This window comes from Aythya fuligula, chromosome 2 (assembly GCF_009819795.1).
Source record: "Aythya fuligula isolate bAytFul2 chromosome 2, bAytFul2.pri, whole genome shotgun sequence".
In the NCBI taxonomy this organism is placed as follows: domain Eukaryota; kingdom Metazoa; phylum Chordata; class Aves; order Anseriformes; family Anatidae; genus Aythya; species Aythya fuligula.
The window spans coordinates 15,577,929-15,602,060 of NC_045560.1; the positions used below are offsets into that span (position 1 = coordinate 15,577,929).

The window sequence follows — 24,132 nt, forward strand, 5'->3', positions numbered from 1 at the left end:
TCTATATTCTCATTGCAGAAAGATGTTGAGTTGGCATATGGCAGTTAAATTTTATCTTCATTTGGGAGCTTTAATCAGCTTTTAGGTATTTAAACTTGGGCTATAGAAATAAATAGGTCCTAGAAATAGAGACCCTTGGCCTTGATTAGAAAATCTGGAGACGCTTCCGAGGAAAAAGCAATTCTGAAGTGCTCATTACAAGCTTGTAGAAAACAAACCTGTAAAAAATGATCCCTCGGCATTTTCATTACCGATTCACTTCGGCAGGTAAAGGCCCATGGGTGTGATTTGGTAACTTGATGATTTTTTATATCTGGCAGCTGATTTACCTTGGTAATTTGAAAAAAGAGGGGCATGGTATCTGCCATTTCATTTTGGCTTTCATTAAATTGTAACTTCTCTGCTATGATTTTCTGGGGGGAAAAAATGTTTTTCAAGGTTAGTTGTCTTATGGATATCATCATCCTGTTTATCAGCAGTCTGGGTTTGACTTCATACTTGACCCGTGCTCAAGAGAGAACTCTGGATAAGAAACCCTTTTTTCGTTAATCAAGGGGAAGATTTAGCAATAAGTCACTAGGTCTAGAGATGGTCCCTTGTCCAGGAATGTTTCGCGGTGGGATCAGGAGTCTATGTAGAGTTCACTTCTGTGTTTATAATGGATGTTTATCTTCCTCTTGTGGTTTCTCCCACCATTGACAGAGCCAGTGTGCATGCGTGTCTTGGGCTGTGGGATCATTTCTCTTGAGATGGTTGTGCTGAGAAATACAGTCTGGATTTTTTCAACACTCTGCTCTTTTGCACTTGGTAAATTACCCATCCAGATTACCTGAGAAAACTAGACGGTACCCGTTGCTGAGGAGTTGGAGGAAGTCAAGGCACCAGTTTAGCAGATGGCACTGTCTGCTCAGGTGGTGCTGGAATCTGAGGGCCTAAGCCAGCGTTTGGCAGCAGTATCGCTTCTAGGGATGGAGAGAGAGAACATCATCTTAGTTTGGCTTATTGTTCCTGAACTGACTGAACTAGGTCAGATCTTTACCGTAATACTGAGAAGGTGGAGAAAGCAGGTACACATTGTCTCGTGGACAGCTAGTGGTTCCTGATATGGTAGTTCCCTTTAACTTAGCAATGTGGAAAGGAATAAAACACCTACTTCAGGAAGAGGCCACACACAGACACGTATTTGAGAACCTTAGGTAGGTGTTGGAACCAAGGTGCTGTCAGAAATACCCAAACACGCAAATGAAAATGGATTGAAATGCCTTCTATGTGGTTTTTATAAAGCATTTTGAAGCATTAGTCTCAAAGACTTTTATCTCCATGTATCAGTGATATCTTGTTGATAAGCATAAAGGAAACAGCTTCCCCACCATGACGTTGGGGCTTAAGTGTGGTCCTAAATACCACAGGGACTTTTTTGTGATAGCAAACTGTGGCAAATAGTTGGTCATTTTGGTTAGAATTTCTTGCGAACAACACATTTTATCTTTATGCCTAGTTTTGTTGTTGTTGTTTTTTTTTTCACCTTTCATTATAATGTTGTCTTTCCTTTCTGTTGATCAGTTATTATTTGGTCTTTATTTTCAGCGGGGGGAAAAATGTGGGAGCTGAGCAGAATGATGATTGAATGTGGCAAGCGGTATGAAACCAAGACTGTAATTGGCAATTTAAAGGCAGCTCCTATTTTTACTCTAAAAACGTAACCAGTGTCAAGTTGATGGTTTTCAAGACATGAAGTGTATTTATAAAAGATTATTTAGCACATGTTAATGGCAATAGAGCTAAAATACTCTGTGCACAGAAGGGACTTGAACTGATGCAGAGCACAAAATCTGACATGCAGTCCTCTGATAGTTTACATAGGGCTATGTGGGAAAAGGGAGAGACAGGATGGCTGGTGTAATAGGATCTTTTAGGTTTCATAAAAGGGTTTCTCTGCTGATACGTGGACTGTATTGTGGGACTCGGTATTTGGGAATGACACAAAGTTTCTAAAATACCTATAACGCTTCAATACATTATATTTTATACATATAAAAGCGTGGTTATTCATACCACAACTTTATTCCCTGGGCACCAGGAGTTAGTTACCCATTAAGAAGCATAACAGTCTGCAGCTGCACAGTTGGTGGAGAAACAGGTAGCTCTGTGTTGTGTTCATGTAGGTGTGATACAGTTTGTTCGGGGGATGATGAGTGGCATTATGGGGATCGAGTGCTCTGGCTTTGGTAGGTGGAGGTGGTAACATCAAGGTTGATCTCCGTGAGAGATCGCGTGCGCTTAACTTGTGCTGTGGGTACAGGCTTCTGCAAATACAATGGATAAAAGGAATGAAGACATAAGGAATACCGGTGTGACATTCGGTTTGGGGTTTTTTTGGATGTCTGGAAGGTCCTAACGCCTTTGTCTTACCAGCATTCAGGTCAATTTAAAATACCACTTTGCATTTGAAAAAGGCAGCAAAAATTTGCCTGAAATTTGGCTGAAAAAATTGACAGTGAGGCCTGAATTTTTGGATTCTGTCATATTTTACATCCCATTCGGTGTTCATATTTTGTCCCAGTCAGACAGTTAGGTCTCACACTGTACACAGAAAGAATAACCACAACAGTTACAATGCATTGAGCTTATGAGCACTAGGGAAGTGCTTGTCCTTACTGTAAACCTTCCCTATTCACCCTCTGTTCTTCTCTCCTCCCTCCCTGCCTCTATATGACTTTACAGCCTCAAACCTGTCTCAGTTGCTCAGTGTTTATATCAGACTTCAAAACAAGTTTGATCATAATTGCACGTAAAAGGTCATGAATTTGGAATGCTAGTCTGTCCTGTGTTTTTAAAGGCAATCTAAATAAACTTGGAGATTACAAGACACTAAGAATAGCTGACCTATAAAGAATAATGATTTGGCATCTGACTCACACTGCATGTCATATTGCACTGTCGTTCAAAAAAAAACAAAAAAAAAAAAAAACACATTTTTACTGGTCAGGAAACATGTAAGTTTATATTTTGTCTGAGCCTTTCTGCCTAATACAGGTTTCTGCTGTAGGCAGCATCTTGGAGCACTCAAATAGAGCTCTGTTCATTCCAAGCCAAGAAAGTGTCTAAATCTGTAGATTTGCGAACTGAAGACTGACACTGCAGCAGGAAGTACACAGATAAGCTCATCACAGTGGTGTAATCTTTGGAAAGTCTATTTTAAGTTATTCAGCATTGCACCTGTCATTGTCGCTAGTGAAGAAGCGCTCCTCCTTCCACCTTTGTGGCATCAGACCTGAAATTCTGGTCTGGTGGCTGTTGTGAATACAGATGCGAATAGAGTTTAGTAGAAAAGTACTGATAGATTTTACTTGCGTTTTCAGAGTCTTGTGACAAAATTTAGCTGATGAGGGCAGTTGTATGCTAATTGCTAGGACGGTTTCTTCTTTACTACATGTCTTACGCAGTGCAATTCTGAGCATCTCTTCTAGCATTTTTACTTTTTACAAGGCTTATTTTGGTTTTCCCAGATATCTTAACAATTATCTTGATAGTTTTGCCATCTTGGTACATGAAAGCCCTACTTCTCTTCCCAACAGTTACACGCTGTACAGCGCTTTTTTTTTTTTTCTTGTAACGAAAGTTATGATTTGAAGGAATGTGAGATGGGAGCTCTGATATCGCTGACACCGTGACAGTTGCTGAAGGGATATGGTTAGGCATACTTTGGCAGTCCGTGTATTTTGCAGCCCGTGCTTCTGCTCATCACTACATAATAGCTTCTTTCCACTGTTGTGTGAGGTCTTAAACAGAGGAAGAAAGTACTTAAAAAGTAAATGCTCTGGAATCTACAAATATGTGCTTGTGTAACTGGCTGGGTTTTAGCCATTAGTATGATTTGCCTTGCATCTTCTTTCTCTTAGCTTGCTTTCTTCCATGTAGGACTGAAATGAGTAGTACTGTGGGTTTATTTGTTTATTTTTGAAATTAAAAAAGACCTTGATAGTTCAAGGAGATATTCTGGAAGCTTCCACAGTTTGATGTTTTGTACCTGTCAAATATGAGATTTTATATGGAATGTGTCTGTGACTGTTCTTGAAAGGTGCTTAGTCTCCTTAGGTTGATAAAGCAAGCTGCTTTCAGCTTGATTGCCTGATGTGAGATGCTGAGCCTTAACTATTGAACAAACAAATTCATGCAAATGTTGATGCTCAGTTTTCTTGATGATGTTTTTGATGCTTTGCTGTCCCCATGTAACTTGAATACTGTAAAATATTCAGTATAAATATCAATCAAATTCTGTTACTACTTAAGTGTGAATGACTTCTTGAGGTAATGAAACTGTACTTTACAGAAGAGGTGGTTAAACCTGACAGGAATGCTGTAAACATGAGGCAGTCTTAGGGAAGGTGGTACAGCTGTTGTAGTTGTGTGTTAAAGATCCCTGTGTTAAACCCCATGGTTCGGTCACCTTTTTTTTTTTATTATTATTATTATTTTTATTTGTTTATATTTAGTTTTTGTTCCTCTTGCTCATTTTCTCCCAACCAGAAGTGAGGTTGCATACCTGTTGGGTATATGTCAAGCCTCTTTAACTCCAGAGTTGGGCAATGCACACTACTGAAAGTTCATGGAAGAAATATGTCAATACCAGACATAGAGACTAAAATAAAAATGTGGTTTGAGCTCCCAGCTTCTGATAGCCATGGGGCTCAGGGGCTGTGAAAGCATGTCTGGTTTTTGCCGTGTTCTTAGCCTTCATGGGATGCCCATGGGCTCCTTTTTGAGACCATGTGTTAGGCTAAGTGGCTCTCTGATAAAGTACAATCTTGCCTTGTGGTTCATTACCAAAACTGTTACTGCATTCTTTGAAGAGTTGGTTACTAGTTGGGCCTATGGTTTAGACTAACCCAGACAACCAGAGATTGACCACTTATTTTTAAAGGTCCTTGTAGCACCACAACTGGATGTTTAGGAAGCTGACCTTCAAGCTCCAGGGAGTGTTAAGTTTAGATATTATTTTCAGGGTTTGTTTTTAATGATTTTTAACAAAAATAAATAAATCTCTTCTTACTGTGAAGAAAAAACGAGTCTAAATCTTTAAGCAGATGTGGGTCTGGGAAGCTGCTGATCCCTGCAGCTTGTGTGGTTTGGCTTGCAGAAGGGAATGGTTTTTAAACCTTCTGTAAGCTTATAATGGAAAGATACAGGCACTTCTCAAACTACACGTTACGGATTTATTCCCTTGCCTGGTGTTTTTTAGTGCCTTTTCTGTCTTGTTACTGTACTGCTGTCAAGTTGATGAATGGGTCAGTTTTGAGGTATGCTCTAAAGGCAAAGGAAAAAGGGTTGGCTTAATGAGGGACACTGCAAGACTTGGTCTGAGGAATGTTTTTGTGGAAGAAGTAGTTGATATTTCACTCCATGGCTGATGTAGAAAACTTCCTGAGAGAAATGTAAAAGTTCACCCAACTTAGTTGTCATCTTTTTGAGTTCTGTCATCTATCTAAATGGTGAAGTTCAGGGCAGGTTGTAAATCTCCAAGTGCTGTGCTCAGTGCTCTGCTCTGCCATACAGCAGGAGCAGTTGCAGCACCCTGTCTGAATGGAGCACAGCTGCGTGTGCCTGTGCATGCTAATACTCAGAAGAGCAGTGAAACAATAGAAACTTGTTTCCTGTGAAGTTGGGTACCGTGTTCCTCATTATTCAAATGACGTTTTTTTTTTTTTTTAGCAGTGCTCACTCTTGTTAACACTGATGTGATGTCCCTGTAACATACAAAAATGCTGGAATACAAGTGTGGAGCTTTTGCCATACAAAATGAAGTTGTTAGGTAGGATCACTGACATGCAGTAATGTTCAAGCAAGCAATGAGATTGCTTTGGTTTTCTTTATTTTAGTTTGAGAACTTGATACAGTTTTCTTATGGGTCAACTAATGAAAAATCTTGACTTTCCGCTTCCATATCATACTAAGGGGGAAATGTTTTTGCCATAAAGGTTTATTCAGGCTCTCTGAAATGACTTTATAGCTGGAATTTGTGATGATAAAAGGCTGGATTTTAAGGGTTTTTTCGTTCCCACATAGAGTGTATCCTGAAAGCTGTGACTTCATAAACTGCATCGAGTATTAGTTTTCTGATACAGCCTGCTTTGAGCAGTGGAGGTTATGCCCTGGACTACTGAAGTAATGTGCACTAAAAGCATCTTCGTGTGTCCTTCAGGATCCTTTAGTTACGGTTCTGTTTAATGTGATCACTTAGGTGGCTTTGCATCATTCTCCCCAATGACCGCTGTGCAGCTGGAGCAGCGAGCCATGGTAAGGAAGTGGTAAGGCAGGCTTGCAGTTAATTCTGGAACTGTGAAATGCAGCTGTGTGGTGAAGTCAGGGGCGATGGGCTGAACTGCGCTGCTGTTGGATAGAGGCAGTTCCCCCTTTTCCTTAGAGCTGGCTGTGGTTTTTGCATTACCTCTCAGTGAACCCATTTAGCTCGGGCACAAGCAGAAGACAACTCACCTAAGAATAACTCCGTGCATTTCTGGGCTGAATAGGCTGAGGAGTTGCATGACAGCAAAGGAAAAGGTGGGGAGTTCTTACAGCTCTTAGCAACTCTAAGGAAATAGGATAGCTCCTTCTGAGCTGTTAGCAATTTCCATACAAAACCATTCAGAGCAATGTTGAGCATTATGTTTCTGAGTGGATGTAGTGCAGTTGCGATTAGACAAGCTGCCACACTGCTCCAGTCTTTTTAGGGAGTCTGGAGAGGATCTGTACCTGTGAATACTGAGGTGTAGATTCAGTTGGTGAGCTATGTAATGTAGTCAGTGCATAAATGCTGAAGGGTTCCCAGGATTCCTGTGTCGTGAATGTGCTCCTCTGTAGCTTGCTTTGAGCTGATTTCACTTGTTTGTCTGTTTTTCCAGAGTAATTTGGAATATGAAACTAATCTTCATTCAGTCTTCTGGTAACAGGACAGCAAATCACTCTGTTTCTTCAAGCATTGTTATGATCTCTAGTAATAATGTTGTTGGGCTTGTGGATCAAATGCCTGTGTCCTCCACCCCCGTACCACCATTCACTGAACAAATGTAACAAATGAAAATTTCCCAGAATGTGTAAGCAATTCCCTACTGGAAGTTCAAATATGGAAATAAGATTTTTCCAAGAAAAGGACAGGCTCCTTGTATACTCCTAGAAGTAACTGATTTGAGCATTGGGAAAGCAGTAGGCTAAGATGCTGAAGACTTGTATGGCTGACCTCGTTTTTAACCAGTGTTCCAGATAAAAAGACTAATAATTAGCAAGGTTTCTTGATAGTCTGTTAATTACAAAAATGCATATTTTTTTTAAGTACAATTAGATTACATTTTCACTGAGCAACTGCTGCTTCTAGACAGCTGTTTAAATTGGGATTTGTAGCAGAGATCTAATTATTGTAGTAATTACAGCAGAATCCTTCTTAATTGACTACTCATGAGACTGACATCAGTTGATTAACAGAAGTGATCTCCATGGTCCTTCACCATGTCTGGAATATGAAGGGACAGCTCCGGGCTGTGCCACAATTACAAGCAAACAGATATCTCTACTGCATGGAATGATTTGGGGCGGTGAGAGATCCTGGTTGCCTGAGGAGGGAAGGCCTTACAGCCACGTGATTCTTTGGGCACTTACATGGATGTGAAGAGTTGTTTACCCAATGTTTTCATGTACAAGTACCCATAACAGAAGGATGGCTCACACTTGTTTGCAGCCCAGACTCTGCTTTTTTTATTTTTTTAAATCTGCTGTCTCCTTCAGGACCCATCAAAGGGAGAGCAAGGCACTGCATGATGCTGCTCTGGTGACCCACAGCCCTTGTTTTGTTCTGATCACATGTGCTTGTTGTAACCAAATTCAAACTATTGCCAACATTTCTATTGTTATTCACATACCTGGGGTCAGGAGGGTGGAAGCTCCTTACCTACTTGCCCAAACCTACTGCATTGCCATTAGCAAAGGTGTTCAAGAGCTGCCGTTTGCTGTCTGAGAGTCCCAGGTCCGTGTAGCCAGGGGCTGATGAGGGTATGTTTGGAGCTCTACGACAGCAGCTACTCGGAACCAGATGCAGTAACAAACTTCTCAGAATGTCATTGCTGTTTTGCATGTCTTAACGTGTGGATATGCATGTGAGGTGATAAAGGGAAAGTGTGTGGTATTGTTTCTGTAACAGGCTGTGAAGGCTCTTGTTTGAGAGCGTTTTTAGCTTTCAGCCATGTGAGAGGCCACCACGGCCACTTGCTGTCCTAAAGATTAGAAGAGCACAAGGAAGCTTGAGGTGTCTCTGACCAGTTTACACTGATCCAAGTTGGCTATTATATTCCGGCTGTGTACTCCTTATCTCTCCTTGCAGCATCACTGATGCTTGTCCTGGGTAGGCAGATGTTGCAGTGGCAAATAGCTACCCCCTGAGTCCCACAGAAACACATCGCAGTGCTTGGGCAGGCCCAAAGGAGGGCCAGGTAATAATGTGAGGTCCTAATGGGTAGTATGAAGCCAAGCAGTTCCTGACTCTTTTTCTGCTTGCAGTGTCTCAGATCACTCTCCACGCTCCTTCCAATCTTGGATATAAATTAACATCTGTTTAGTAGGTTGCGGAATAACTTAAGAGCTGGTAACAGGAAGAGTAGGTTAAGAGAGTGAGACAGTTTGGTTTTTACTCCCTTCTGTCTCCTTTGTGAACAGATTGTTGGGTTGAATCTGTACAGGAATTTCCTTTGGAGTAGTTTGACTATCAGCCTTCCAAAAGAGACTGAACCTGACCGTGCAGCTTACCGAGATCCTCGTGTGGCTGAGAGACAGCACGTGTACCCCATAACTTGCTGAGCTGAGCCAAGGAACAGGGAGAGCAGGGTATGGTCTGCATGCAGGAGGTCACAGAAGGGCTCTGGGAGTCCCAGCCCTGCGTTACAGGGTGAGTTGGAACGGTCCCCGCTGGGTCTCATGGTGACTTTGCTCTGTTCTACACTGACCTCACACCAAGAACCCTTGGTGCTGATGATGTGAGGTAACCCAGGTGCAGGGACAGCGTTGTCCCTGTGAACTCAGCAGCCTTGACTTTGTAGCCTGCAGTCAGGCTGCTCCTGCACCAGTTCATCAACTCTCAGATGACACAATCGTAGAATCACTTAGGTTGGAAAAGACCTCTGAGATCAGCAGGTCCAACCGCTAGCCTAGCACTGCCAAGTCTACCACTAAACCATGTCCCTAAGCACCACACCTACACGTCTTTTAAATCCCTCCAGGGATGGTGACTCACCCGCTTCCCTGGGCAGCCTGTTCCAGTGCTTCACAACCCTTCCAGCAAAGAGCTTACACTTGATATCCAACCTGAACCTTCCCTGGCACAACTTGAAGCCCTTGCCTTCTGCCCTGTCACTTTTTGCTTGGAAGGAGAGACAGACACCCTGCCTGCTACAGCCTCCTTGAGGTGGCTGGAGAGAGCAATGAGGTCTCCCCTGAGCCTCATCTTCTCTAGGCTCTTCATCAGCTGTTCCTCATAAGACTTGTGCTCGAGGAACTCTGTAGAGTTCTCTAATGAACTCTACAGCTTCTGATTTTCTGGTTCCTAATGTTTTCTTTTTTCATCTAAATTATATGTTTGTTTTTTTTTTTTTTTTTTTTTTTTTAATCTTAATTATAATGTGTTTGTTTTAAAGGTGAAATGGGATTTTGCTTTTTTTTTTTTTTTTTTGAGAATTTTGGACTGCAAGTTGCTAGAAGGCTAATAAAAAAAAGTGCATTAAAAACAGCAGGTCTGGGAGTTTGTATACTTGTGTGCCCTCAGTTTTGTCTCAGCTGTTTCAGTGTAACTGTTGTGAACCTCATGGTTCTGGACAACTGCCTGTTGAAACTGGCGTCATTTGTAGGTCTTAAGCATCAGGCATTGCAGTGTGAGCTGTGAGACGGTCATGTTGGATGGATGCAAAGGATCCTCACAGGGCATTCTGATGTAAATCAGCAGGTCCGTGGAGGGTAGGGAGTGGGCAGTGGTGTGCCGGGACTGCCAGCACTGAGAGAATCAGCTGTAGCATCCTCGTGTGCTTTTTGTATTTTGGATGCAGAGTTGTTGTTATGACCTGCACAGACTTAGCTCATTGCTGAGCCCTTTGTATAAGGGTAGTGTTGTGTTTTTAAGAAGTCCTTCCTCTTGCAGAGCGAGGCTCACCCCACTACCCCCAGCCCTGTGCTTCCCCCAGCAGAGAGAGGAGCACTCCCTGGCCTTGCGTGGGCTCTGGGAACAGGGAGATGGGAATCCTCAGGGGGAGCTGCTCTGCACGGGGGGCTGCAGAGTTGGCTGGTTTGGCAATTTCTGCAAACAATGGTGCTTTAAATTAGCACTTCCTTAAAGAGCTCTGGAGTGAAGTATTTGGGGGGAAAAATGCAATCAAATTGCAAAATGGTGGATTGTTCCTTTCATTTTTAATAAGATGCAGTCTTTGCTGCTGCCATAACAGAACAACACTACACGTCCCGTCAGGTTTGTTCAACTGCTAGTGACACGATTATGTCACTTGGGCTTTTTATTTGATCACTTCAAATGCCTTGTGTTGTGGTTATCGTACTTTGAATATAGTCTGTCTACAAGGCGTGTTGCAGACTAAGTATTTTGTCAAAGTAATCTTTGTGCCCTGTCAGTGCGGGTTTTCTTTGAGAAACTCTAACGTAGAATCCAGCAAGCAGTCTGGTTGCCAAAACCTCACCAAGTATTACTAAAATGAGAAAGGAAGCAAATACTGTTTGATTTCAGTTATTACACGATTACTTGTAGTTGGGCTGAGCCAGAATTACAGTATGCTGTCTGTGGCATTTTAATTATAATATACAAAGCTATGTGTGCACTCTGCACATAAGGCATGTATGGCTTTTATGTAGCATGCTAGAAATGTGACTTGAGCAGGTACTGCACTTGAACAATTACCCTTGAATTCCTGCATTATCATCTGAGAGAGGTCTTGTTGCTCCTCAAATCAAAGCAGAACAAAAGTTGTAATTCCTTAGCTCACGGCTGTTCCTTGAGGCTGCAGTGATTGCTGCTCTGCTGTAATCCTGCTTTCCCCAGTGCCCTTGTTAATGCCTTCTTGCTTTAGATCATCTTTTCGCTCTGATCGTTTGGAATCCACTTGGCAATAGCAATACAATAAAAGTGGATGCAAGTGACAGACTTTGTCTTAAGAACTAATAGAAAGGAAGCCTACAGAATAAAGAGTTGTGTTTGTGTGTAGTTTTGCTTAGGAAAAATATCACACCTTGCTCCATTCTGGGTAGTCAGAAGAAGGGTTGTTGTTTCAGTGGGCTTTTCCTGTAGACCCTCAAATTAGAGGAAAACTGGAGGAAAGAAGAGAAAGTTGAAAAGTAGTTGTTGAGCTTTTGTTGGTTTAAACAAGTAGCAGAGTAATCTGCAATACAAGGATTAGTGCTGGAATTTTAGCTGCCCAGTTACCTTTCAGGACAGGAATATAGATCAATAAGGTGTAGTTTCATACTAATGGTTGGGTGTTGCAAAAAGTGATGAAGCTGCTTGTTTCCTCAGACCTTGTATCTGGTCGGAGTGCTCTTACTGCAGCCCTTTCACTCTGGGATTGTCTGAGCTCATGATGAGCCAGCGCAGGAAACTATCCTGATGGAGAATTAACTGGGGGGAGGGAGGGTAAGCAGGCAGATTTTTCACTTTGGGCTGAACTCGTTGACTAGGCTTAAACACAAATTCGGAGGAGCATCAGTGCTGCACAAGGTAGGGGGAATGAAATTTGAGGAACAGTGCCATTGTTCTGAAAGTCGTGGATCAAATTAGCATCACAGCGGGACAGCTCCCAAGGTTGTATTACCACTAGCCTTTATATCAGGCAGAGAAAGCAACCGAGAGCGAGAGGAAAGCTTTTCTGGATATGTGCCTAACGGTGGAGTTCCTGTGAAAGTGAAAGGCAGCTTCAGTGAGAATATAACCATGAACATGGTTTACTTCTCTGTAAAGGAAAAATATCAGAAGCAAAGAATACATTTCAATAACTGGTTGTTAAACAGGGTACGTATGAAAGATCCAAAGGAAGCAAGTTGAGAGAGGGAAGGAAGTGCTAACTCCTCTGTTTTTCAGTAGTTCTGAGTGGTAGTAAGACAACTGCAGGCTATTCCAGCATAGTTCCAATAGGAAGGATAACAGCTCAAAAATCCAGTTGCATGGAAACTGGTGAGTTGGAACAAATAATATATGAGCAAGTAATAGTTAAAATCAAAGAATGGTTTGGGTTGGAAGGGACCTTAAAAACCCTTCAGTTGCACACAGACACACACCACATTGTGGGCAGGGACACCTCTCACCAGACCAAGTTGCTCACAGCCCCATCCAGCCTGGCCTTGAACACCTCCAGGGATGGGGCAGCCACAGCTTCTTATGCAAAGTATGCAGGGTAAGAAGAGAATATTCTGTAAGTATTCATAGTAAGAGGAAGACCTCTTGATTATACGTGATGCTAAGATGGCTAAAAATATTTGTGACAGGGCTTTTCATAAGTCTGTTCTCTTTCCCTCGGTATTCAATTTTTAAAAAAGAATGATTTTTAATGATTTATGCAGCTAAGCCACTCTGGCTAGCTTCTGCCAAAGGGGATCATCTTTCTCTCTTCTTCCTCTCTCCCAGCCCCTGGCAGTTGAGGGAGCTAATTTATCAGAAGGCTAATTGCTTTCAGGGGAATAACAGGCAAGAGCTGTCTCATGCCCTAAATTGTCCTAGGATCAGTCTGGCGAGGCAGTGATAAATCAGGGAACAGCAACGAGGGGCACTGCGCTGCGCCTTGCGGTGGCAGTTAGCTGGTGCATGAGCTTCCTTTGGACGTGACAACTACAGCCTTTGAGCGTGACTAAGCCATCTAAACATCATGCTAGGCACTCAGAGAAGCAGTTTGAACCAACTTCACAGCTATCTGAGAACTTCTGAGGGACAGATAATGTTCCAGAGGAGAAAGGGAAAGGCTCTGTAACTGCGCTGCTTTAAAACTGTTGAAAAGGTGGGAGCTGGAGGATTTCAGACCAGCAGCTTTACTGCACTTCCTGGAGGAATATGGATAATGAGAAGTATTTGGGCCCACTGATCACTTGGAAGATAATCTCTTTGTGAACAATAATAAGAGTTTTTCAAACGCAACACCTGGTTAAGCCAGTCCAACTTCTTCTGCAGCAGGCCAAGGGACCTAGTGGATGGTTGCACTTGACTTTTAAAATGCTCTTTGATATTACAAGCTGGTGTTGGTAGCCTAACGTGGCAGATAGCTGCTGTACAGAGGACGTGTATCTGTCCGGATAGCTCTACTTGGAAAAGGATGGCTGAAGTCAAAGGACTTCTTGAATTTCCGAGGAGCTCTGTCTTGAAACACTTGTTGGTGTTTTCAGGAATGTCTTGGACTACAGCACCCATGTAATAAACCAACATAACATCGAGGGCGGCCAGCCTGTTAGGATTAGAAGTTAGGGTTTAGAATACAAAATCGTTCTGGCAAAGTTAGGAGGAAACCACTGCATTTTTAAATACCAGGTTCCAGCCTCGGATGAATGAAGTGTTGCCTTTGAGTGGGAGTAATCAGCTGTGCAATCACAGCAGCGAACGACTGCAGAACAGAAACTGGAAGCTGTAGTAGGTTAGGTAACTGTAGTGTTTTTTTTAACATGCTTTCATGTTTAAACATGAGAGCTTCCAGAGCTACCAATCATGCCTGATTGTAGGTATTGTCAGGGGAGAGATGGGCTGAGCCACCGGCTGAGTTGTTGAAGCTAGGTGCAAAGTTGCTGGTGCTAATTTCTGCCCAAACGTGAGAATTTGGTGTGTGGGGAGGTTGCCTTTATGCTTATTTTCTGTTATTTAGTAGAATGCCTCTTGTGATTTTCTTTTAAAAAAAAAAAACAAAAAAACATTTTAGGTGCTGTGTCTCCCATGTGACATGTGGCTATGTTTGTCAAATGCTAGAGGATCAAAATAAGCTTTGTGAATTCTGCTTGTGACTCTGTGATGTCTCCTTCTCAAGATCAGTCTCTTTTCATATAGAAATTGATTAACAGGGGACAAACCTGAAAAATCTCTGTAGCTATCTTGAAGAAAAGATAAGCTAAAACCTTGTCAATTCTGGAAACAGAACTACACCTTGCAGCGGGCTTCAGTTTGAGGCTACGTTCTGGTTCTGTAGTTTACAGTAAAGCCATTTTTATAATTTTCTTCTAATTCTTTCAGATGAAAGATGTTAATAGCTGTTATTGTACTGAAGAGGGGTAAACTGAAGTCTGACAAAGGTGTAATCAGACTATATGGTTGAAAACTATTAAGTTTTCACTTCAAAACTGAAACCAATTACCTTCTCTACCAACTGTTTTGCTGTACTTCTAGTGGGGACTATTTCAGTAACCAGCTTTGCAGCATCCCATTGAGGGCTGCATGGACACAACTGATGCAGCACTGGCTTCCTGAGTGCTTGGGAGGAAATGCCTGAACACAGGAACTTAGAGAACCTGCTTTGCTAATAGGCAGAAAATACTATTTTATTCTGTGGGTAAATAATTTTTATATACATGCACATCTGTTGGTTTTTAGCTCCGTATGAACTCTGCTAATTCTACTTGCTGTTTTAGCAGTGCCCTGGGAAGTATTGAATGCATTTGAATAGTAGCATCAGAAAATTCTTGGAATTCATAATATTGTTGATCTGTTACACAGACTGTAGTAAGGAATGTAAATGTATTTTACTTCTAAGCTTGAAAAACAATCGCAGTTTTCTAATGGCTAATTATTCTCGTCACAGCTTATAGTTTAATATTAAACTCCGATGGATTAGGAGGGGAAAAAGGAGGATAATGGGAAGCATTGCAATAAACAAGAATGTCTTCAGGAACCACTTATCTGGATAAAAACAGTTGCTTCTCTTAATAGGAGGTGATAGGAGGCCTCCTTTCTGGTTTTCTGGCATAACTGTCTATAAATTGTCATAACAAGTACAGAAAAAAACTGAAGTGAATATCTGTCTGCGGCTACTTGTTATAATCTGTATGTGTAATCGATCTTAAATCTCTCCAGAAATACGTACAAATGGATTTGTGTAGCTCGGTGTGCCAAGAACATACAACTTAACTAAGTTTAGTAACTGAAGTCCTGTGTATTTGTGTAAGAGGGAGAGCTCCACCTACTGGAAACAAGCTACCAGTTTATGGAGCGTATTTTGAATGAAGTGTGTGATACTGATTTCTTGTGTGCCAGAGAAGTCTCAGGGACTTCGAATGTGAGCATTTGCAAAAAAAAAAAAAAAAAAAAAAAGTCTGCTTCAACTTTTGAAAGTCTAATCTCTGAAAATACTTTCTCATATTTTTACATTGACTTTTTGTTTGTTTATAGGAACATCATCTCCAACGGGCTATCTCAGCACAACAAGTATATGGAGAGAAGAGGGATAATATGGTTATACCAGTCCCAGAAGCAGAAAGTAATATTGCATACTATGAATCTATATATCCTGGAGAATTTAAAATGCCAAAGCAGCTGATTCACATACAGCGTAAGTACAGTGATCTATTGTAGTCTGCAACAAGAACTTTATTTTGCCAGTCATTCAATCAAGAAATTACAAATGTCTGTTGAGCTCACATCAAAACTAACTTCTGAGAATTAATTTTGTCCAGCATGTAAAGGAATGTGTACTTTTTACTGAAGAGGTATATTAAATTCTTGATCAAGAAGTAGATAGATATCATTTTTGAGTCTGTCCATTAAAACTCTAATTTTAGCAGTCGCAAAGATCCATTTGTGCTCTCCATGGCATTCAGTAGTTACAGCTTTCAGGAATCTAGTTTAAGAGAAACAGCTACTTTCAGGAACAGACTACCTGTTCACTGAAGCTTAACCAGGATAATACGACAGAGTGGATTGAGAAGTCAAGCAGAAATGGTGGTATTAGTACTATTTGTCTATGCATGGATGGAAGTATTCTACATCTAAAAGTAGGTGCTTTTTTTGATCTCACCAATGACTTCTAAAGGTGTTAGGATGTTATTCTTACTGGAAGATGGCAGTTCTGTGAGCTTGATGTGAGTTCCATGTTAGTTTGAACAAGTTCTGAAAACATTATAAAAAATACAAACTGTTTCAGAACTTTGTTGCATAGTGCAATTATCAGAATGTAAAAAGTAGTATCTGTTGTATGTAAACAGATCTTATGCCTAAATAACGTTGGCTACATGTTAGATTTCTGTATCCATCTGAGCTTCAATGATGAGCTAAATTAGGAGCATGCTCTAAGAGGCAAATGGAGACACCAATGCTAGGAGTCTTCCGTGCTGATATTAGGGTATGCTTTTTCATTCTTCTTTTCCTTATCTAGTGGTCTCACAGCTGAAATGACTGTCTTCAGTTGTATTCTGTTCTGCCTATTTATTTTTTTAAATCAAGTCATACTTTTTACAGTGTGAAATACTCACTTGGAGAAATTATCTCTTACAAACTAAAACACAAAAGATGCAAGAATCTGGGAGGTATTGTTCTGGGTGCAGAATGCTGCATTTTCATTGGATATTGTGGAAAATTGAACAGTTTGTGTTCTGCAAGTCATCATTTGTATTTGAAGATTACCTGCTATGTTGGGTAGGCCATCCTGGTAGACCAGTTTGGCCTGATGCTTTTAGGTCACAAAAATAATGGATGAGAATGTATGTGAGGTCTCTGTAATACAGTCTGTCCAAAGTTTTGTTGAAATAGCTCTAAGATGCATGTAGGCTAGAGACTTAATTTCAGAAGTTGATAATACAATCAGTAAAGCTGTAGGATACTAGAGAGCATTGAAAAGTTTGACCAGTCTAACGGTTTCTTACTGAAAGCAATGAGGTCAAAAACTTGGATGTCTTAGTCACCAGTAAGTTTTCATTGGCTAATAAAAGCATATCCAAGTAGATGTCAACTTCTATTCCTGAATTTAATGGTATAATTTTTTTTAAAAGAGAAAGCTAAATATAGCTTCTAAGTAACATTACTGTGGTGTTCAAACAAATTATTTTGGTTTTGTGTTTCAAAGAATCTGGCATATTCTAATAGCAGTGTCTAGAGTACAAAGCGTTTCTGTAGTAAAACTGTAACTCTAACTTTGTATTGTGTTATTCAGCTTTTAACTTTTCATTGTATTATTCAGCTTTTAGTTTGGATGCTGAGCAGCCGGATTATGACTTGGATTCAGAAGATGAGATCTTTGTGAATAAGTTGAAGAAAAGAATGGATATCTCTCCTTTACAATTTGAAGAGATGATAGACCGACTAGAAAAGGGCAGTGGTCAGCAGGTACAACATCACTTTGAATTAAAAAATAAATAAAACCTAAAATATGCACTGTTTATGTGTATGACTATTTATGTATATGACTATATGACAATAACATACTGGGTTTTACATTTAGCCAGTCAGCCTGCAAGAGGCCAAGCTATTGCTGAAGGAAGATGACGAGTTGATCAGAGAAGTGTACGAGTACTGGATTAAAAAGAGGAAAAACTGTCGAGGGCCCTCTCTTATCCCAGCAGTGAAACAAGAGAAGCGAGATGGTTCTAGCACAAATGATCCCTACGTTGCTTTTAGAAGACGAACAGAAAAGATGCAGACAAGGAAAGTAAGTAGATTAATCCTTCCATTTCGTTCTCTTCCTTCTGTCCTCTCAGAAAAAAGCTTATCTAAAGAAACAATCTTGCTATGTAGTGTAAAATAATAAAAGCTGACTGGTTTGCTTTGCTTTTAATTTGCAAGGGAAAAAAGATAAACTACTGTAGGCCAGCTATTAAAGGAAAATTTGTATTTTTTCACTAAATCTGCTGCTAAACCTACTTATGATGGTGGTGTGGTAAACTGTAGCTCATTGATACTCGCCTATGTTTCTCTTCATTTTTTTTTTTTAGCTTGTGATTTTTTTTCAACACATAAATACTTAGAACTTTAGTTCAGATTATGTAATTTAAATGATGTGGGAAACCATAAAATACTGTGTATCTACAGAATCGAAAAAATGATGAAGCATCTTACGAGAAGATGCTTAAGCTGCGTCGAGATTTAAGTCGTGCAGTTACCATCCTGGAAATGATAAAGAGAAGGGAAAAAAGCAAGAGGGAGTTGCTGCATTTAACACTGGAAATCATCGAAAAGAGGTAACACTTATTGAAAACGTGCTGCAGAAAGCTTTGGAAACTACTTTATATTCCCATTAATACTTTATAAAATGTGAGAGATTATTTTAAAGTAAGTGTTCAGACTTCTTCACTGCTACGGTATAGCAGATTTCACACTTCAGATAAAACTTAGGGAGTCACTCATTGTGGAAAAGTGGCCAGTCACCTTAACCTACACTGGTTTTGTTCTTTGTATTCAAATATATGTATCAAGTCCTATATGTTATGTAGGAAGAAAGCTCATGATTTCAGGTAAATTCCAAAGGAATTTAATACATTAAACTTTTTTACTGCATAGATGAAGGAAATGACAGTTATTTTTAAGGTCCTTCCCAAGCATTACCTTCTTCGTTTTCTTCATTATCTCTGTTCTTTGTAGCAAAGCTTGATCTAATACCCTCACGAAAACAAACAGGCATTTCATATGGCATAACATGCTGTTCTGTGAGTCATCTCCAACTAGTATTTCTTCTGACATCCTGTTTGACAGCTGTGCCAAAGACCAAATGCTCTGTTCTATCAGCTGTCACTTTCCTGATCAACCGAGAATAACATTTGCAGTGTGGAGTTGTCCACACTGTGGAGCAATTGATACTTAGAATCTGAATAAGATTTCTCCAGCTTAAGGATTTGTGTTTGAAAAGTTAAAACACTTTGAGTCAGACTGAAATCTCTAAAAGCAACGTGAGTTAGTTCAACAAGTTAAATATCAGTCTGATCTTTATATCAGGTGCACTTTTTCAAGCACTGACCATCTTCAGAACTAGAGAGGGGAGAAATCCCCTAGCTTTTTCAAAGAGAACAAGCTGTTGAATAGAGGAATGAGTAATGCCCACTTCATACTGAAAAACTAAGTTTCACCTTAGTACTTCACACAGGACTTGAAATGCAATACATTTTAAGGTTCTGTTTCCTACAAAACTGTTGTGTTATGCAAAAAAGAGAGGATTTGTGAATAAGGTGCTTTGCCTCACTGTTTAAAACCTTTTGTGATAAAGGTGTATTTTTAAGTGGTACTGTTGCTGGGGGGGGGAGCCTGCCCTGTTCTTTCCATCAAGTTTTTGTTTCCACTTCTTCCACTTACATCTCCAAAAGATGATAATGCCTTACAGATAGTCATCCTTGTGTTTGTCAGAACCACTTATTGCAATAAAGTTTGCGTGTCATTAGCTCCTCCTCCCCCTTCTCTGGAACAATAATTTTTGTACTTCTGGCTGTCACCCTGGACCTCCTCTTACCCCAGGTTGCAAGTATTATTCATCTGTGTTTGACTGTCACATAACTTTTTTTTTTTTTTTTTTTTTTTTTACCAGATGTGTGTTGTAAATATTCTAACAAGTAAGAAATTAAAAACCACTCTGATTTCAGGTATAATTTGGGTGACTACAGTGGAGAGATTGTGTCTGAGGTCATGGCACAGCGGCAGCCAATTAAACCTACCTATGCTATTCCCATCATTCCTGTGACTAACAGCAGTCCTTTCAAACATCAAGAAACTATGGAACTGAAAGAATTTAAAGTTAACAAAGTGAGTAATGTCAGTAATGGAATTAATAGTTCATGCTGTTACATGTGTAAGCTACAGGACAAGACAGTGTGGAAAACATTTTTAACTGTGGGGGGGGGACTTTCTGATAGGGGAAAAACACTACTACTGGCAGGGAAAATACAGCAGCAAAGCTGCAATAGGAGTAAAATACGTCACTCTGCTGGAGTGATGATAATAGCCTAGGAACTATTGGAATTCCTTAAGACAGAAATAAAAGGAGTATAGATGAACTGGAGACAAGGATGCATACAATTGTAACAAATTCTTGCACTAATTGGTATTAACCTTTTTATTTGATACTGTCTACGGTGTTAGGATATTTTGAACAAAGTTGTATTTATTACCTAAATATTCTACAAAAATGAGGTCTAAAAAAGTAAAAGGCTTACGCTGTTCTAAATTCATGTATCTATTTTAATCTGGAGGGTTTCTTTTTAAAATTTGATCCATTGATTTTCCTAGCATGCTGGTTTTCTATTTAACTTTTGGATAATGTATTGATTCAGACAGTTGAACAACATTTTTTCTCCTGGCTTTGTGCCATACGTAACATAGCTGTTGTGCCACCAACTTAGCACATTAAATAAGTCCCATCACATAGGATAACGCGTTAAAGTACAACTTTAATTTTAAACAAATATTTCTTATACCTGAGGAATGTATAAAGACTGTTCCAGATCCGACAAAATAGAGTGAATCAATTAAAGCTTCTGCTGGAGTATACTTGCCTACTAGTTATGCAGGGTTGATGTAGTGTCTGAAGGCTTGAAATAAATCTCTCTATTAGAAACTTGGAAAATGTATTTGCATAGTATGAGGAAATGTGTTTAATTTTTATTCTCTGAGATGCTAGGTATCTTTGTGAAGTCTAACTTCTGACTTTTAAAGGATTGTTTGATACTTGATAATTCCCTAATACTGCATAAACACCTGTATATGTTGGCAAATAAAAATGGTGCCCAAAGGCACCATTGTATATATTTTGGTCTAATTTTCCAAAATAGTATTTTTATCTTGACCACTGGTATTCTACCGATGATAGTGTTTGAGGAAGTAGTACTTAATTCACCGTATCTATTAAACATTCCAATTACTGGAAGTGATAAACAACCATTCATGAAATGTCTGCTTGTGTTGGTATCAAGACGTTAGAGAGATGAGTTTGCTCTTCAGCTTTCTTATGCAGGAGTTTTGGGAAACTCCTGTTTTAATCTAATTTGTGTGTATTTATATGCATTATATGCTGATTTTTTTTTTCTTTCCTTGCAGCAAGATAAACCTGATGTTATTCGACCCAAAAGAAAGTATGAGAAGAAGCCAAAAGTCTTACCTTCGTCTGCTGCTGCTACTCCTCAACAGACGAGTCCTGCTGCACTGCCAGTCTTTAATGCTAAAGATTTGAATCAGTATGATTTTCCTAGCTCGGATGAAGAACCTCTCTCCCAGGTAGTATCTCCAGAATTTTATGCTGCTGTTAGGGAAATAATAGAAGTAAAACTCAAGAATTTACTAATATCTCTTCCTCACCAACACTACCCCCATTTTAAAGGTTTTGTCTGGTTCTTCGGAGGCTGAGGAAGAAAATGATCCCGATGGTCCTTTTGCCTTCCGTAGGAAAGCAGGCTGTCAGTACTATGCTGTAAGTAGAATTTCCTTACGTATCATAAGACAGAGCATTGTTGTAGGATAAATTCATATGTCTAATTATTTTAAAATTATTTTAAGCCTCATTTAGACCAACCTGGCAACTGGCCATGGAGTAGCCCTAAAGAGGGAAGATTAGGAGATGTGCGTTATAGATACTGCTTAACCACTCTGACTGTACCCCAGAGGTGTATTGGGTTTGCACGAAGACGGGTCGGCCGTGGTGGAAGGTAAGCACTATATAATTGGTGTTGTTAGTTTTTTGGTTTTTGTTTTTTGTTTTTTTAATAAATCAGTAAGACATCTTTGAAAAGAGAAAAGTTGGGGGGAAAAAAAGACATCACAAATTTGGTGTTTGGTATACTTCTTTGATAGCTTCTTCAGCTGATGATGCTGTAGTGGAAGCCACTTAGTACTTACTGCTTGCTTAAATGTTTCTAAATATTTTTATTGCTGGCACTCTTAAGTACTAAGGTGAAAACAAGCATATGTTTTTAGTTGTAACTGGTGTTTCATATTTAAATGACTTGTGTAGTTGTCTTCAAATAAAAGTACTTGATAGCAAAAATCAGTTTTCAGAAAATGCATTTCTGATTTTGCATCTGCTGTAGCGGAGAATTTTAGGGAGAAATATTTAAAAGTGACAACTGTTTCAAGTTCTAATCATGGCCCAAAATGTTGAAGAATTAAGGACTGTTACTTCAGGCATTTTATTTCTGAGCTTCTTTAATGGAAACAATTTGGAAACTAGTATAAGTGCTATTTCTATTTTTTATTTACTATTTAGTATAAGTGCTGTTTCTTAAATAACTTGTGATGTGTTTTAATACTGATGTCTTCTAATACTGACGTCCCAGTCATTTTTAAATCTTAATTAAAAAAGTGATTTGACATTCAAATAAATGCTTTGAGTGTCTTATTCTGTTGGCGAGTCAGATAAGAAACTGAAGGCTCTTACTGGCATTTTGCAGGGGAATTTGGAAAGTAATGTGTGATAGCTTTTGGCACTTCATGGGATGGTTGTAGGTATATTCATTTTATATGTCAGTAAAGCACTTAAATTGAAGTTACTTTAAGAGGACATTTGGATTGCATTTAGTTACGTAAGTAATTTTATTGTATTTCTTCATTGTACTGCAGAAGTCTTCCAGCCTGATGGGTTGGGGGGGGGAAATTGTGTCCGTTGCTTTGTCATAATATATACACAATGTTTTATGTCAGCCATTAATAGAGTAAAAGCTAGTACATACCTGGAAAGAGAAACGTCAACATACTGCTGCCTGAAAAGTACTGAATATATAGTTATACTTCATGTGCCTGATCTCAGGGATTTCTTGGTGTAGATTAGTTTTGTGTAGTTTCTTCTATTTGTTTATGTATGTCTTCCTTGAGCACACATGGCAAACTGGTGATTTTATTGGTATTTTCTTGCCCCAATGTAATTCTGCATTGTTCTTCTGTTTTAGGGTGCTACTAGACAGAGCGCATTCGGACTACGATAATACATTTCATCAGCTGGATTTGGAAATGCTTTCCTCATCACAACACTCTTCAATCAGTCAATTTGCCAATACCTCAGAAACAAATACCTCGGACAAATCTTTCTCAAAAGACCTCAGTCAAATACTAGTCAATATCAAATCATGTAGATGGCGACATTTTAGGCCTCGGACACCATCCCTACATGACAGTGACAATGAGGAACTCTCCTGTAAGAAATTATACAGGGGTGTAAATCGAACAGGCACAGCACAACCCGGGACCCAGATATGCAGTACCTCTATACAAAGCAAAAGTAGCAGTGGTTCAGCACACTTTGGTATGTTTATTTTGACAAACTTCCTTTCAGAAATATTAAACTTGACTCAGAAAATTCAGAATATCGTTAGGTCATCCATACTTTGCTTCATGATCTATTTGGATGGTAGCAACCCATCTTTTATCTTTGCTACGCAGAATGTTTATTTTTAGTTACTGCCAACAGTAGTGTACTGCATCTCAAACTTATGCAAATGCTACCTTGCTATTTAAGTAGAATTTTAGAAATGTGGTTATTTAGAAACAGTGTTGTATAGGGTAAAGGTAACTCTGAAGATCTGGATTTCGAAAATTAAAAATATTTTTGAAATGCTGATTATAACACTACTCCATTTTTTGTCACAGTGTAAGTGTGGTGGTGGGAAATGTTTAATTAAAATGTTTGTAATGAAAATGCCAGCAAGGTTATGAATTCTACTCTGGACTTTTAAGTAAAAGTAAATGCCATTTCCCATCCAAAAATGTCTAGTCTACCCATTCACGCACCCTCTGTGTGCATCTGTTCATGCTCAGCAAAACTCTGACTCTACGTCTAGTCAGCAAATGACAGATTACTTCGTTTAGAACCTCACTTACAGAATTGAGGAACTGACTCTAGGAAAACTCGATGTGGTGTTAATTGTTTTTACATTGGAATATTTGGATGGTATCTCTATGTTGAGTTCTTCACACTGACAGTTTGGTACTTACATGGTTAGCATATAGCTTACATAACTTCTGAGTTTTGATAAGTTCATATGTTAAATCTCACCTTTTTATACAAAAAAAAGTGGGATTCTCTGTTTTTTTAAACAAATTTTTGAAGATCTCTATCATTTTCTCAGAAGCTTCTCGAATGATGTTTCTACTTAGAATTTTAGCTTTCAAAAAAAAAAAAAACAAACTGAGAACACCTAGAAAATGTATGAGTAGAATGGAGATAGATACATATA

At 39.5% G+C, this 24,132-nt stretch overlaps 1 protein-coding gene across 6 annotated transcripts in view; it reads left to right on the plus strand.

Moving 5' to 3' along the window:
* The window catches only part of EPC1 (enhancer of polycomb homolog 1), a 68,587-nt gene that overhangs the window by 31,016 nt on the left and 13,439 nt on the right, over nt 1-24,132 (plus strand). For 5 of the 6 annotated variants that reach the window (XM_032181416.1, XM_032181410.1, XM_032181413.1 and 2 more), the window contains 9 exons: nt 15,389-15,548; nt 17,172-17,317; nt 17,433-17,639; nt 18,020-18,168; nt 19,558-19,717; nt 21,008-21,184; nt 21,288-21,377; nt 21,464-21,612; nt 22,849-23,201. In XM_032181416.1, coding sequence (XP_032037307.1) covers nt 15,449-15,548; nt 17,172-17,317; nt 17,433-17,639; nt 18,020-18,168; nt 19,558-19,717; nt 21,008-21,184; nt 21,288-21,377; nt 21,464-21,612; nt 22,849-23,201 — 1,531 coding nt within the window. In that variant the 5' untranslated portion in view covers nt 15,389-15,448. Of the gene's footprint in view, nt 1-14,526; nt 14,549-15,388; nt 15,549-17,171; nt 17,318-17,432; nt 17,640-18,019; nt 18,169-19,557; nt 19,718-21,007; nt 21,185-21,287; nt 21,378-21,463; nt 21,613-22,848; nt 23,202-24,132 lie in introns of those variants that run through there. The other variant, XM_032181415.1, reaches the window with a different exon arrangement.